Consider the following 15,134-nt stretch of genomic DNA (forward strand, 5'->3'; position numbering starts at 1 on the left):
CTGATGAGTAAAGGGTAAGCTAAGAATTTCCAGGGCATCAACTTTTATTAGCCCATTTTTGCATTTCTCATTCAAGTAAGGTTTTTGAAAAGTATACGTGTATAACAAATCTAGAGAGTCATGTATACTTTCCTCCCACCTGTTTAATATTCCTTTGTATAAAACCAAGGTATAGCCTTATGTACTAATTACCAAGTTTTCTCTACATACACCTTAGAAATCATTACAGTAAGCAATGAAAACTTTAATAGAAACTCTGCATTTGGCTTACTCACTATGTATCACTAAGAAACAATCTGTGTAATGGGAAGGGTTTAGTCATTGCCTTCTACCATCGATACAAGTTCTATCCTCATACAGCCCCATTCCTCTTTTTTTCCCCTCTTTTTATTATGCTTTCTTACCTTCCATTTTTATTGTCCATATGCTTCTCCTTTCCCTTGCATAACTTCCCACCTTACTCATTAGCAGTAACACAAGAAACCTATCTTCTTATAGGCCTCTATGAAGATATTAAGCCATTCCAGCATGCAAAAGAAATCAATACTGCAGGAGAAGTAGAATACTGCTCAAAATACAAAGATGAATGAACACAAAAATATTGACAGAAACTAGGATTCAGTACAATGAACCTCTGCAGACTTGTTTCATTTTGCCTATTTTTATTATTATATTATTTGGGTTTATTTGGAATATACAGATAGCAACAAACTGACTATTAATGCTGAAAAATTATTAATGGATCAACTTTTACAGAAATGCATGTATTCTATCATTTCTTGATCTTCTCAGCTGTTACATAAGGAAGCAAAATATCAATATCTGGAAAAGGAAAATGGGGGGTGGGGAAAAGGGGACAATATAAAAGAACACCCCTAGGAGCATTCAAGGTCACGTTGAATGGGGCTTTAAGCAACCTGATCTAGTAGAAGGTGGCCCTGCCTATGGCAGTGAGGTTGGAACTAGGTAATCATTCAAGTCCCTTCCAGTCCAAAACTTCCTATGATTCTATGATAATAATATAAGCTTAAAATAAAGCAAGAAAAAAATCATCTCACTCTGCTCCCTTCCCTCACTTATCTGTCCTGTATATGTTCCACAGATTGAACAGACCTGAGCCATTGCATGAAACTCAAACCAACGTATCAACAAAATGTTCTTATGAAATGGAAATTTTTGCCACACTGTTTACCCAACCAGCTAGTACTAAACAGATTAAATACTTATTCATTAAAAGGTAACACAAAACCAGATGATCTGTACACTATTACAGTTGTTTGTAAACTAGCATATAGTTCAAATCTGTGCAGATATAATGGACAATAAAATTGATCACAACAGACTACAAAGTCCTGTTGTAGTAATATTGCCAGATGAGGTCATCTGCTCTCTTTAAAATTTTCATCCCTTCTCTTTAAAATTAAATGAGGGCTTAAAGCATTTCTGATTCTATTCTCCCACTAATAATCCCTCATTAGATTTAATTACTTACATTCTATGTAGTTACATTATTCCTACAAACAGTCAAGCCTACTTACTGTCCTAAAAATGACTAGAAGCTATGATCTAGGAGAGATGTTTGTTTTTTTCCTTATTACACACCAGGAATTCAAATGTTACTTCCTTGTGTACCTTATTATGAAATAAATCAAGTTAATATGTCATTCTTACATTTTCATGATTTTTTTCTGAAATGCCTGATCTATTTTACTTATAACTGTCTTTGTGGAATTTGCATACAACTGCCTACATACAGCTCACTCCTATTTTCCAACTAATAACAGAATTCATTATTTTGTTTTAAAAAATTTATTCATGGTGCAATTATTATCCATCACAATGACTTGCAGTTATTCACTGCAAGTTTGTCTGCTTGTATGGTACTCTACACACCAAATTCATCATGCTTAACTTCACCAATCTGAAACATAGGTCTGTCTAGTCTAATCACCCAGATCCTCTATCCAATTCATCTGAACAGACAAGCACAAAAAGAAGACAATTCATTCCATCTATATCAGATGTCCTTTAAAATGGGATATACTGCTCTCTTGGGATGCCTGCTTGCCCAGTTAATTATAAAGGAAGTCTAAGTGACTATGCTCTATTAAAAATCTCATTTTTAGACAGATACATTTAAATAAGACATAACCCAGCCATGGCATGGCAACAGGATTATTTCTGATAGTATAGTTACATCACCTCTGCAGAATGACACAGACTAAGCAGAAAAAGGGTATTTGCCGTCAGCAGAGCAGAATTCAGACTAAGAGTGTCTGCATGGCACCTTTAGCTGGTTTGCTGTTCTTCTACAATGACCCAGCACTGGTATGCTGACAAAATTCCATTATTATAAGGTTGGCCTAGAATGCAACTACGAGAAATCTGAGCCAATGATTTAATAAACATATTAGCTGAATATGTTTAAAACTTCATAGCTAAGTATGGTTACTGAGATGCAAAAGTGTCCTGATGGATATTAGTGCTTATTCTATGCATTTATGGTTTATACTCTTCTTTAAATGAGAATCAGAAGTGCAGCTCACAGAAAACATTAAGGAGTATTCTAAGAAATATACTGAAATACAGAGCAGCATGTGCTGGAAAAAACCACATTTCTAGACCTGTACACAAACATCATTCCTTGGGTTTGGATAGTGTGGTGGGCCAGTATCAGCACAGTAAACTTTCTTGAGAACTGAAGCAACTCATGTTGTAAAGCCAAAACTTTGATTCCGAAGTAAATGCAAGGAAAAGAGATTGCAGTGTTGGTGTAGCCACCTGTTTGTGTTTTCATACATCAAAAGCTTTGTCCTTATCAAATGTACTTAGAATAAAAATCATAACAGGTATATTCAGGCCTTTTAAAAGGAAACTAATCTGTTCAAAGCAAAATAGCAAATACAAAAGCTTTACTTAAACTTGATATTTATGAGGAAAACATGTCATGAAGAGACAGTAATAAACTTATGCTCTGCTATGACTACTGAACTCACAAATACTGCTTTTTCTTGCCTCCTCTCAAGTCTGTGTTCAAAATATAGAAAATTCTTGGCAAGAATTCATTTAAGACTAAAGATGAAAAACAAAAGAAAACTGTAACAAAAGAAAACTGTTGCTGTGTAGTCAGCATCACCATTTTTATTAAAACACTTTTTTAAAGCAATATATGTTTTTGTCTGGAAAATAAAGATTGAGAAGGAAGTAAAATATTTTGGAGAATTCAGTATGAAAATACAGCCACAATGACTTTACAAGACACCCTGCTCCATAATTAGTAGTGACAGTAGTAAGAAAGTACATATCATATCAGTAGGACAGAAATACAGTACTGAGGTACTGATACTACATATCAGTAGTGACAGAAACCTATAATGCAGAGACCAACATGCACTTCTGCCCTGTTTCTAATCTCCAGGTTAATTTAGGGGAACTATTATCATTAACAAGAGCAAGATTTAAGGCTCTATTGTCAGAAATCAGCTTGATCTTTAACAACAATGCACTTCTTTTGTATGGAAGAGCAAGGCAAGGAGTTAAAACTAGGTCTGGACTAAAGGGAGATGATACAATTGAGTCTTTTTGCACTGAGGTGTAATCAATAATATTTGATTTATACCTGGCAGAACTTTATCCAATTTACTCTTTACATCAAGAATTCTATGTTTCTTCCTCATCTTCTTTATTTCCTTGACAATTAAGATCAGAGTTTCTGTCTTACTTCATAAGGCTTTTTTAAAAAAACAACCAAACCTGTTTTTTTCTTTTCTTCCACCAGAATCGCTTCAGTCTAACAATGTTACATAATATGAATTTCCCACATTCTTACTAAAACATAGGCAAGGATGATAAAAAAGTAAATCAATTCACCATTTGTAGTGATAGGAGGCACCTCAGTTTCTTCTACATTTTATTTTCACAGAATCAGACTGTTTGGAAGGGACCTCTGGAAGGCATCTGATCCAACATCCCTTCTCAAGCAGAGTCACCTACAACCAGTTGGCTTCCACATGGCTTTGTGGAATTCAGAATTATCTTCTTCATGACTTCAACTGCTTCTTTCATTCATATAGATTTTCAACTTCAATGTAAATACTAAATCTATTCTTTCTAAATGAGCACAATGACATCCTATATCTGATTTTTTATGACACTTATGTGCAAAACTACAGAATTGATTTCTTCATTGCTACAGCAAAGTCAAATTCAATATATCTAGGCTAGCTGGTTGATAGACCTGAGAACTTAAAAAACACATCAATACAATGGTGTGGACTTGTATTTTTATTTTGCAAGTTTTGCTATTGACAGATTTATGTCCACCTCCTACTGTAGAAAGAATATGATCACATTACTGTGATAGTGCAGTAATATTATGACTCAATTTCACTTTAATGATGAATGCTTACAAAATGGCTAATAAAGCAGTTTTCAAGATGGGGACTAAACTAGAACAATATACATTACACAATAAGAGATAGCAAATTACCACCTGGAGAAAAAAAAGCATGGCAAATGATACAACTCTAATTTATTAAATTTTTAAAACTCCAGCAGAATAATTTATAGAAAGCTTGTATGAAGACAAACTCCCCAGTCAGCTCAGGTGACATACAATAATGGCTGCAAAAAAGAGTTTCAGATTTTGAAGAAAAACTTGCTTTAACTCTTTAACAAGGTATGAAGCCCTCCTTCTTTGAGTCACTTTCTTCAAGTATCATTAGCTGTATGCAAAAAGTCACTGAAAACAGAATAAGCCTTAGAATACCATTAACATACAACATTTATTCAACAAGCAATATGATATGTAAAACTATTTCTTGGCTAACATCCACAAAATATGCCTCCAATTTTTAGGTAACTAAGCATTAGTATTATCACCATCCAGTCAAGACACAGAGAGCCTTTTCCCCTTAAGTCCTATCATTCATATTGGAAAGGGCCATCTTTCACTGGTATGTGGAAATGATCCATTTTTGTCTTTAGGTTTGTATACCTTCTCATGCTGCTGTTTTCTAACTGGTGTTATTGCTGATTTCCATCTCAACAATATAACCCACATCTCTCATTTTGCCCTCCTTAGCTTGCATCATTCTACTCTGTAAACATTATCTCAGTTCTTTTAACATAGAAGTCTCCTCAAAAACCTAAGCCATGGTTACACCATATCAAGAATGAGGTATGGTTCCTTAATCATGGCTGAATACAGAGGGAGAAGGCAAGGGGAGAAAGCGAGAATTTTAGCAAATTGCTTTTTCCTCATGTAAAACATTCCTCTGTATCCATTCTTCTGTTTCTTTTTAAATAAAATGGGAGCAAATATTGGATGTGCTGCCAAGGAGTCCACTCCAATTGTTCAACACCCAGAAGAAATGCTTCACATAGAAAACCTGAAACAGCCATGCTGCAAAACCCTATCTGCTAAGAAGTCTGAATGAAAGCAGGTACCAATACAGCTCAGCAAGCCCAAAACTTCATCTTTCAAGCAGAACTCAAGGGATTCAAGTGATTTAAGGACGCATGTTGACGAAAAATGCAGAGTTTTAACATGCTCCCTAGCGAAAAAATTGCATAACATATCCCAAACAGCAATTTCAGGCCAAAATTTATAAATGGTAAGGAATTGGACAAATCTGAGAAAACATTAAAAACTTCTGAAAAGTCAGCTAAATAGCCTCATCATGTAGAATGCTAATTAAAATTACTTTAAACTATAAAAGAGTTTGTTGTTCATGTAATGAATACAATCCTTTTTAAATACATCACAAGGAGGGTAACAATATAAGAATGATATAAACTATTAGGAAAGTTAGTCCCTTGGTTTCTGATGTATGTTTGCAGCTAAGGAGTAACTACTGCTCATCAGGTTGCAACCAAGGTAGTTTTGTGAGCTCTCACTGAATGATGTACAAACCTCATGAAATTCAACAAAGCCAAGTGCAAGGTCCTGCACCTGGGTTAGGGCAATCCCAGGTATGGATACAGGCTGGGCAATGACTGGAGGGAGAACAGCCAGGCAGAGAAGGACTTGAAGGTGGTGGTGCATGCAGAACTGAATTATAGCCAGGAATGTGCACTGGCAGCCCAGAAAGCAAACTGTATCCTGGGCTGCATCAAAAGCATCATGGCCAGCAGGTCATGGGAGCTGATTCTACCTTTCTACTCCACTCTGGTGAGACTCCACCTAAAGCACTGCATCCAGCTCTGGGGCTCCCAGCCAAGAAAGACATGGCTGCTCAAGAGGGTCTATAGGAGAGCTGTAAAATGATCAGAAGGCTGAAGCATCCCTCTGATGAAGACAGGCTAAGAGAGTTGTGATTGTTCAACCTGGAGAAGAGAAGGCTCTGGGGAGACCTTTGAGCAGCCTCCCAGTAACTAAACGGGGCCTGAAAAAGAGATGGGGAGGGACATTTTACAAGGGCAAATAGTGAACAAGAGGAAGTGGTTTTACACTGAAAGAGGGGAGGTTTCGATTGGATATTAGGAAGACATTCTTTACTGTGAGGATGGTGAAACACTTGAACAGGTTGCCCAGAGACGTTGTGGATGCATCCCTGTTCAAGGTCAGGTTAGACAGGGGTCTGAGCAACGTGGTCTCCTGGAAGGTCCCCTAACCATGACAGGGGGGTTGGAGTAGATGATCTTTAAGGTCTCTTCAACCCAAAGCATTGTATGATTCTATGACAGGATTATATGACAAAGAATTAAATAAGAATCCTGTTACAAAAAATAAGAGTGAACCATTCCTCAAATAAGCTTTTTTCCCATTTTCTAAATTTGAGTTTACTGAAATGTAATTTCTTACTCATTCTTCAGCTACTTATTGACAGCAGAGTTGCCATCATTACCATTGCAAACAGATGTTTGCCTGCCTTTTTTAAACATAAGTATGGAAAGATAGAAAAAGAGGAATTAAGCCTGTTACAATCAGCAGAATAATTGCTACTTTTAAGATACCTCAGTCAAAGGACAGGATCCAAAGTACAAAGGCAGAAATGTGAAGCCAAGCAAAGAAATTATTTTTATATTAATTTTCATAAACAAAAGCAGGTGTTTCACAAAGGCAGGCCAAAATGCTACATTTCTTATTTGTTACAGTGACAAAGCAAAAATGGAAAATACCCAATTAATTGCATAATTAGGTGATCTTCTGGAACAATTTATCTTCAATAGCTACTGAATATTTTAACAATGTATATGTCAGTTTTAAGGAGCATAAGAGAGAAGGATTATGGTTTTAATGATTGTAATCAAATCTAGAAATCGGATCTCCCTTTAGCCTGCGATAAACCATTATTTTAATAATTTATAGAAGTAAAGAAGCACAGGAAGTACAAGAGGAAAGAAAGTAAACTCAACCACTGGCAAATTTTCAAAACTCAGACAACAGCCTTGAATCCAATCTGTCAGGTATGACATTCTTCAAAAAGGATGAAACTTTTTACTGATGAGTGTCCTTATAATACACCTGTTGTGAGTTGGCTCTGGCTGAACACCAGCTGCCCACCAAAGCCACTATATCATTACCCTCTTTGGCTGGAAGGGGGAGAGAAAAATAGAAGGGAAGGTTCATGGGTTGGGATAAGGACAAAGAGATCACTCACCACTTACTGTCACAAGTAAAAAAAAACTGAACTTGGGGAAAAATAAATTTAATTTATTACCAATAATATCAGAGCAGGATAAGGAGAAATAAAGCCAAAACTTAAAACCACATTTTTCCCCCACCCCTCCCTTCTTCCTATGTTCAACTTCACTCCTGATCTTCTCTCCCTCCTCCTCCCCAGTAGCACAAGGGGACAGGGAAGGGGGTTGTGATCAGTTCATCACGTCTCCACCACTGGGAGAAGACTCCTCCCACTTCTCCCCTGCTCTAGTCCCTGCCATGGCAGATCTCTTCATGTATGATATACACAATCAAAAGTTACTTCAAGACCCAAATCCTCTGGTTATCTTCTAGGCCCATGATAACACATGCTAACTACACTCTAAAATTATTTATTATTTAGCATTTTCATTTTGATGTTCTTGCCCAGAGAAGTTATCTTCCCCTTCTGGTGTCACTCCTATAACAAAAAAAAAAAAGAGAGACAAAACGTACCAAGTTGCAACTTCTATGATTTACCAAAACAGAGAGAAGCCCTAGGTCATCCTCATGATGCTGAAAACTTAAGTAAGAAAACACCAGCCTCTTTTGCATAATAAAGATGTGAATTCCCAATACTTGTCACTACCATGCCCCAGGCTGAGAACTCCAGGTGCCATGTAATAGTGCAAGAGCTACCTGACACAGCACTGACTTAAAGAGTCATATTTCACTTAGATTAGCATAAAATTCCAGGCTACATCCAGCAGAATTACTCTCTTCTAGGTTTTGCTGATCAACCTCACAGCTTAAAATGTCAGGCTTCCGATTTCATAACATTATACAAGATGTCTTCTACACCTCCTAATGTAGCCCTCAGCATTTTCTCCAAAAAGAACAAAACCAATCAAGCCATGAAATGGTGCTACCTCCTACAGTAGCACCATCTGAAGGGGAAAAGAAAAGAAGAAAACCACAAAACGAAAAATAATTAAAAAAACTTTCTAAGAATCATGCAAATGCATCCTAATGCAATCATCTGATTCTGTCTTTCTGACGTGCTGGAAAAAAAACCCGTGCCTTGAACCCAATCTGTCTAACTATAGTAAAAATGATGGCCAAAGAAGTCGCTGCCCTCCCTAATTCTTTGCTTTGACCTCACCCCTGGTACAAGTCAAACCTGTTTGCAGAATTCTCTTTACTTCCAATAGCTAGACAGGCTGTCTGAAATACAGGGCAAGTAAGTCTCAAGGCTTCATTCTCTGGACATAAAAGGCAGATACATCCTTTTAAGCTAGTATCTCAAAACAAGAAAGATAGAATAAAGAAGTCAGTCCAAAAAAATTGCATCTGTGGGGAATTCATTCAGAGTAGGCATATCACCAAGAATGCTGATAAAATTCTCATGTGAATTCACTGTTCTCTCTTAACAATACAAAGAAAGCATTTCCCTTCTGCCTCTTCTTCCTTCAGCTGCCATTAGCTTTTAACTCTTCATTAGTCATGTAACCCAAAAAAAGAATCTAAACCATTTGCGAAATATCAGCATAAAGTAGCTTGTGGTATCTTGGCATGCTGTGGTGCCATTAAAAACTTTGTATGGAAATGAAAGCTATGAAATCAAATTGTTATTAAAAAATATTAAATAATCTCTGTTACAAAATGTAACATTTAAATCAAAGATGCATTAATATATCTGTGAATATATCTGTTCATGCTCAGTGGACAATACCAGAAAGAATTCTGCTGATTCAAGGACACAATCATACAAGAGATGTGAATTGGAAAATTACCCAATATACTATCAAGTCTTTTTTCCCATTGCCAAAAAAAAAAGAATTCTATACCATGTATTACCCAGTATTTTATTCTAGCCAGTTCAAAGTAGATTAAGTGTTTTCTTAAGTGTTTTTCCTATCACTAAGGTGAGGATTCCCAATTCAAGAGTCATGGCTCAACAAATTTCAGAGGTTCACAATCACTCTGCTATTTTAAGTAGAAGAAAAAGTCCTACTGTAAGCAGAAAAGCAAACTTAAAGGGAAAAAAAATTCTTGATATTGAAAAGATGAGAGTTATATGCTAGCATACAACTGTGCTTGTAGAAACTTGCAGAATTTTTATAGTAAGTGATTTGCAAATTCCGGTCAATTTGTACTAGTCCCAAACAATTTTTAATTTTCACATTGACAAGATTATGTTAGGGAGTTTATGTAACGGAGGATGGGCCAAAGGCAGCAACTCTGCTTTCACAGGCATATACTGAATATCACATTTCAGAATTCTACAAAATAAAAATTACCATGTTTATAAATTTCAGTGCACAAGGGAAACACCAAACTTGCCAACAAGCCATTTAGTGTAGCACTGTTACTGGGTAGTGTAATATTTAAGTGAAAAGACTGTTATATTGGTTCATTACCATCTCTCATCTACAGCATTCTATTATTGACTATTTGACAAAAACAGAACACACATTATATATCAGCAAGATATAACAAATACCAGTACCATCTCTAAGATATTTTTCAATCAAAAATCACTCAATCAAATAGCTCTGAATAGTTTATCTTTCTTTGGCTTTTTCACTTGCAGTATTTGGTGTCACTATGGACTGAACGCAGCTGTATCCATTATTTGTACTTGTAACTCCCATTTTTGGTTATGCAAAATACAGTCAGGTTGTGAAGTTTGGTGCCAGAAGGCAGGACACCAATGTCAATATTCTCCTGAGAGTTAAGCATGCCGTGACAAGAAAAATCTCTAGAAAGTCTATTTCCATTTATTAGAATTTAAATGTTAGAAAAGCATTACCTGATTCATGTTAAGCTCTCTCTGTACTACAAATGCTTTCCCTTCTAAAAATCTGAATTTCCACATTTGTGTGGGAACATAATATATAGCAGCAACTTACAAGTCCCTAAGGGAATCATGTCAATTGGCATTTTAAAAATTAATTCAGTGACCTACAATAATAGGAGTTTCTTATGCATAATATTTGTCAGTAAGCAATGTGGGAAGTTCTGAATTCATTTAGAGAGCCAAAGCTTTATAAAGGCAAACAAAAATATTCTTGAACTGCTTCTTCTAACTTGGGAAGTGTCTTTTGGTGAATGTTTGTAATATAAGAACAAGGAAAAGCAGAATATATGAAAGGCATCCGCATGCAGTGTGGTTAATATTTAAAACAGAAAGAAAAAGGAATAAAAATTTCTGGCAGTATATGCCCAGCCAGCTACATTATTGACCTGGTGAGACATTCAGAGCTTGTGGAAGTTTTGCAAATCCTCTGAAAACTATAGCATGGTAGGTCTTATATTTGCTTGCACAGCTCATTTTTAGTCACTATAAAGAAAATTTGCAACCATAAGCAGGACTTTGGGGCAGATGGCCTCATCTAAAAAGGCTTAATATCTAATTATATCAGCACTCCCTCCTTCTGATCTTACTTGCCAGTGAAATGTCAGAGCAGCACTTCACTGAATGGCTTGTGTAAATGAACCATGCACAAAGTTGCATATAGTTTTCCACAGTTTGCTGTAGTAAGTACAAGTTGTCTTTAGAAATAGCTTTTTTCAACTTATTCCTATTGTTTCATGAAGCATGTTATACTAAGCACATGAGTTTGGTTTATCAATAATAGAGTTAAATTGGGATCTGTCCTTCAAGGATAGTTTCCATTTCCAAACAGTACTAAAAATATCTGAGATACTGAACAGGAGTTATTTTCAATTTCTACAGAGCATTTATTAAATCTCCATACTTATTACTGGATAAATACTACATTTTCTTCCTCAAGGAGGTAACTACAAAATGTCCCCACTCAAATACTATGTTTTTCCAGACTACAATATATTTTTAAAATGAGAAGCCTTTGCCACTGCAGAACATATCTCTGAAAAACACCAATATTCATTTAGTCAAATATGCAATATCTGACTGATAATCTGAAAATTAACATTCTCAGTAACACGAGAATATTTTAATACATTAATCAAGTACAGCACAATGGCCACTATCATAGAACAAAGAATTAAAAGAGAACTCTAACAACATAGTAAGACAAAAATAATACAAACAGATTGATTTCCTACAAAGGATTAGTTTGTGGGGAGTTCAGTGGTTTGTTTTGATTTGGTTTGCTTTTGGTTTTCATTTTTTGGGGTTTTTTTAATATGTTCTTTACTTAATGGTCAGGTTCTGATTGTAGAGCTTGTTTCACTCACGGAGAGTTGCACTCTATCAGCCACAGTTACAGTTCCAGCAGAATTACTGCCACATTCTCTATAGTGACATCAGTGTAAGCATCTTCAGAAATAAGTACCAAATTTCTTGTGCAAATGGGCAAGAAAATTAGGATCTCCCTATTCGCAGATTCTCACATATAGGGCTTGAACTTTGATAATGCTTGCTCTTTTAATACTTTTTTGTTCTCCTCAGTGCTACATAATACAGAACTGGAACTCACACAAGACTTAATCACTGGAGATACTCAAAATGTCTGTTTAAGTGCCTTCATAACCCGATCTAACATTAGCTAGACAGACACCTAAGAATGAGAGAGAGGGAATAACAGCAGTGCAGGAACTAAAGGCCACTAACAAGCTGAAACTAGTCTTACACTGATGGATAGTAAGAAGGAAGTCAAGTAAGTATCTGACATCTGTCGGAGAAAAGCTGGAGTCCACATTTAGTAAAAAGTAAATTTCACTAATAACTACATTTTTATTTCTGCTAAACTTGCACCTACTAATGGCAACCAGTTTCAAGAGCAAGACTGAAAGTGCAGGCTCTGAACTGAAATTGTAATACTGCTGAAAACCTCAAAAGAGACACTTTAGAAAGACTGCAAATAAAACTCAAAAAAAAGTGAAAGACGTCCCTGAAGAATCTTTTATTAGTTTTAAACTAGTAAGTCAGACTTATAATTAAGGCAGTTGGCAGATTGCATTACAGCAGATAGATACTAACTCAATTCAGTAATCCAAAGCTGCAGGGTGGAGGGCAAGACACAAGTAACTAACAAAAGATATGACTTCACACTTCGAAAAGAGTGGTATGTGATACATAAGGCTGCAGAAATCTCTCAGGACAAAAATTAAATTCCCAAAAGAAAAGGAAGGAGAGGGGGGGGAAGGCCCTGGGGGGGGGGAAATATATATATATATATATATATATATACACACTTACTTCGGGAACAGAATAAAATAAAAAAATAAAAAATACAAAGTAAAGCCTTAGGAAAACCCTCACAAAAGGAATGCTGCTAGAAATAGTATAAGATGAGCATATGGGATGTAGGGCCATGCATGGTATTTGCTAAACAACTTACAACTGCAGGCAATGCAGCCAAGACCTGCCAACTCAGAGTAAAATGAAAAAAGTCACAGCAAGCAGATGGATGTACAGTGCATTCAAAAAGCAGCAGATACAGCACTGCAAGTCTGCTTAGAGGTCACGCTTATAAGATCCAACCTGGAAAGTAGTACTTCTTCGAAACGAGCAAGCTTTGTGAATTTACAGTTGAATTTAGACAATCTTAAATGAATGTCATTTCTGGAAATGCTTTAAGAAAAATCACTAGACTCAAATTTGGATTGATATAGAAGACAACTAAAATTGAGAGCTTAGAGTAAAGAAGTAATGCTAAGTCTTAGATGACTCCAAACTAATGTGGCAAAACCAGAACCAGATAAGCTTTTTCTTTTCTTTAACTGTCATGATCAACAGAAGTAATATAATCTTTTAGAAATTTGAAAGTTTTAAATCTTGTTAAATAAAAATACAGAAAAATACAGAAGTAAAAAACTGTAAAAAAGTAAAAAACTGAAAAATACAGAAGCAAAAAACTGAAATATCAAGAGTCTAGTGACTCTTTATTTCTAAAATATGTTTTCTCAGAAATAGTATTATACCCTCTACTCTTTCCAGCTCAGGAAAAGAAGCTCAGCTTCCAGCTCAGGTAAATTGGAATGAATTGTATCAAGGTGAGTTGAACACTATGAGAAGAGCTTCAGAAAAATTCTGCCTTCTCTTTCCAGGAGAGTAATGTAGTAAGTATTTTAATCAGTGTATAGAATCCAAGTACAAGTAGAAACCGCAACGTCGTCTTCTGCTGTCCATCCCATTTAACGTAGGCCAGGCTGTGCCAATGCACACGCTTGCTCTGGGAAATATGAGAGCTGAGGAACACCTGAGCACTGAGTCACAACAGCTGCACAGACACAGCCCCTCCTTCTAGCAGATCAGGCTCTCAGGTTAGCACAAGGAGCAGTCACGGTACAAGGATGGAGGCTTTAGAACAGACACCAGGAGAAACAAGAGGAAGGTCCTTCCTTCTGAACTTCAAATGCCAGAGACAAAACTATTCATCTGCCCATAGAAACAAAACACTGGCTAGGAAAAAGGGGAGAACTGGAATAATTTTAAAAGCTATAATGAAGGAAATTCTTCCCCAGAAAGTCCAAATTATGAAACATGCTTTCTAGCACTTGCTAGAAAAACAATGGGCATTTATCTTTAGCCAAGTAGCCAAAACACTGTAATATAGCAACTGCTTCTTTTGCTTCAGATTTAATATGTAATTTCAGCCATATGTGTATACAACAACAAACTAATTAAATAAATAACTCACATGGAAAATAAAAACTAGATGGATGGGGTTTTTCTTCTAGACAGCAATACAGCGACACAAAATCAGACTCCAATTGGGAAATAATATTTACAGAAAAACTTCTCCTTTATCCTCAGGAAGGATACACATTACTTCATGTCAACTGAAAAAGTTTATAGTAAACAGTTCTAAAGGGAAAATGTGGGCTGAAATCCTGCAGGATAAATGTCTCTCTGATGAGAAATAATCCAAGTTCATTCAACTTTACACAGCACATTCTTCACTGTAAAAACAAGGCAGAGAAAGAAGAGAGAAAAAAGAGAGAAAAAGAGTACATGAGGAGAGAGCAGGAAAAGGGAGACTGATGTTTTTAAAATTCTGAAGCAGGACGGAATTCCAAATATAAATTAAGTTGAAGTAGCACAACAAAGTTTTCCTTACTCTGTCAAGAGAGGTAATTTCTTTCTTTCAATACTTGTTATATCAGTATAATGAAAGCAGCAGCTGATTTTCACAGGATGCAAGTGAAATTAAGCAGACTTACTTGGCAGCTTAATTGCTGATCAGAAAAAGACAGCTTCAGTTAATAAAAGATTTTGGTCTGCATCTCAGTGAATCAGCCTTGTTCTAAATTTCACAGACACGTGCTGATACACCACTGATAAACAATCACTGCTTAATTCTTTTTTTTCTATAAAGCAGTTTTTGTTATGGTACTTAGGAGCAGATGAGACCCTTAACTGATCCAATATTCACCTTGGTACTTAATACAAGCTAAAAACAAGCTAAAATTACACTCTGTCAGTATGGTATATTGTCAGAATAAAGATGCAGCCACAGCAGTCAAAAATTTGTTTGCAGAAATGTTTCTGTCAATCAAAATTCAAATGGTAAAAAAAATTATAGATACTGCTTTGCATTCAGAAGGTATCTTTACA

General features: G+C 35.9%; 1 protein-coding gene across 5 annotated transcripts in view; it reads right to left on the reverse strand.

Moving 5' to 3' along the window:
- Window positions 1-15,134, reverse strand: part of IMMP2L (inner mitochondrial membrane peptidase subunit 2) — a 426,547-nt gene that overhangs the window by 363,209 nt on the left and 48,204 nt on the right. The window contains exon 4 of one of the 5 annotated variants that reach the window (XM_048300491.1): window positions 14,446-14,479. The exons of the other annotated variants lie outside the window; for them this stretch is intronic. Within the exon in view, the coding sequence (XP_048156448.1) occupies window positions 14,461-14,479 (19 nt within the window). The 3' untranslated portion in view covers window positions 14,446-14,460. Of the gene's footprint in view, window positions 1-14,445; window positions 14,480-15,134 lie in introns of those variants that run through there. 5 annotated transcript variants of the gene reach the window in all.

This window comes from Corvus hawaiiensis, chromosome 4 (genome assembly GCF_020740725.1).
Source record: "Corvus hawaiiensis isolate bCorHaw1 chromosome 4, bCorHaw1.pri.cur, whole genome shotgun sequence".
Lineage (NCBI taxonomy): Eukaryota > Metazoa > Chordata > Aves > Passeriformes > Corvidae > Corvus > Corvus hawaiiensis.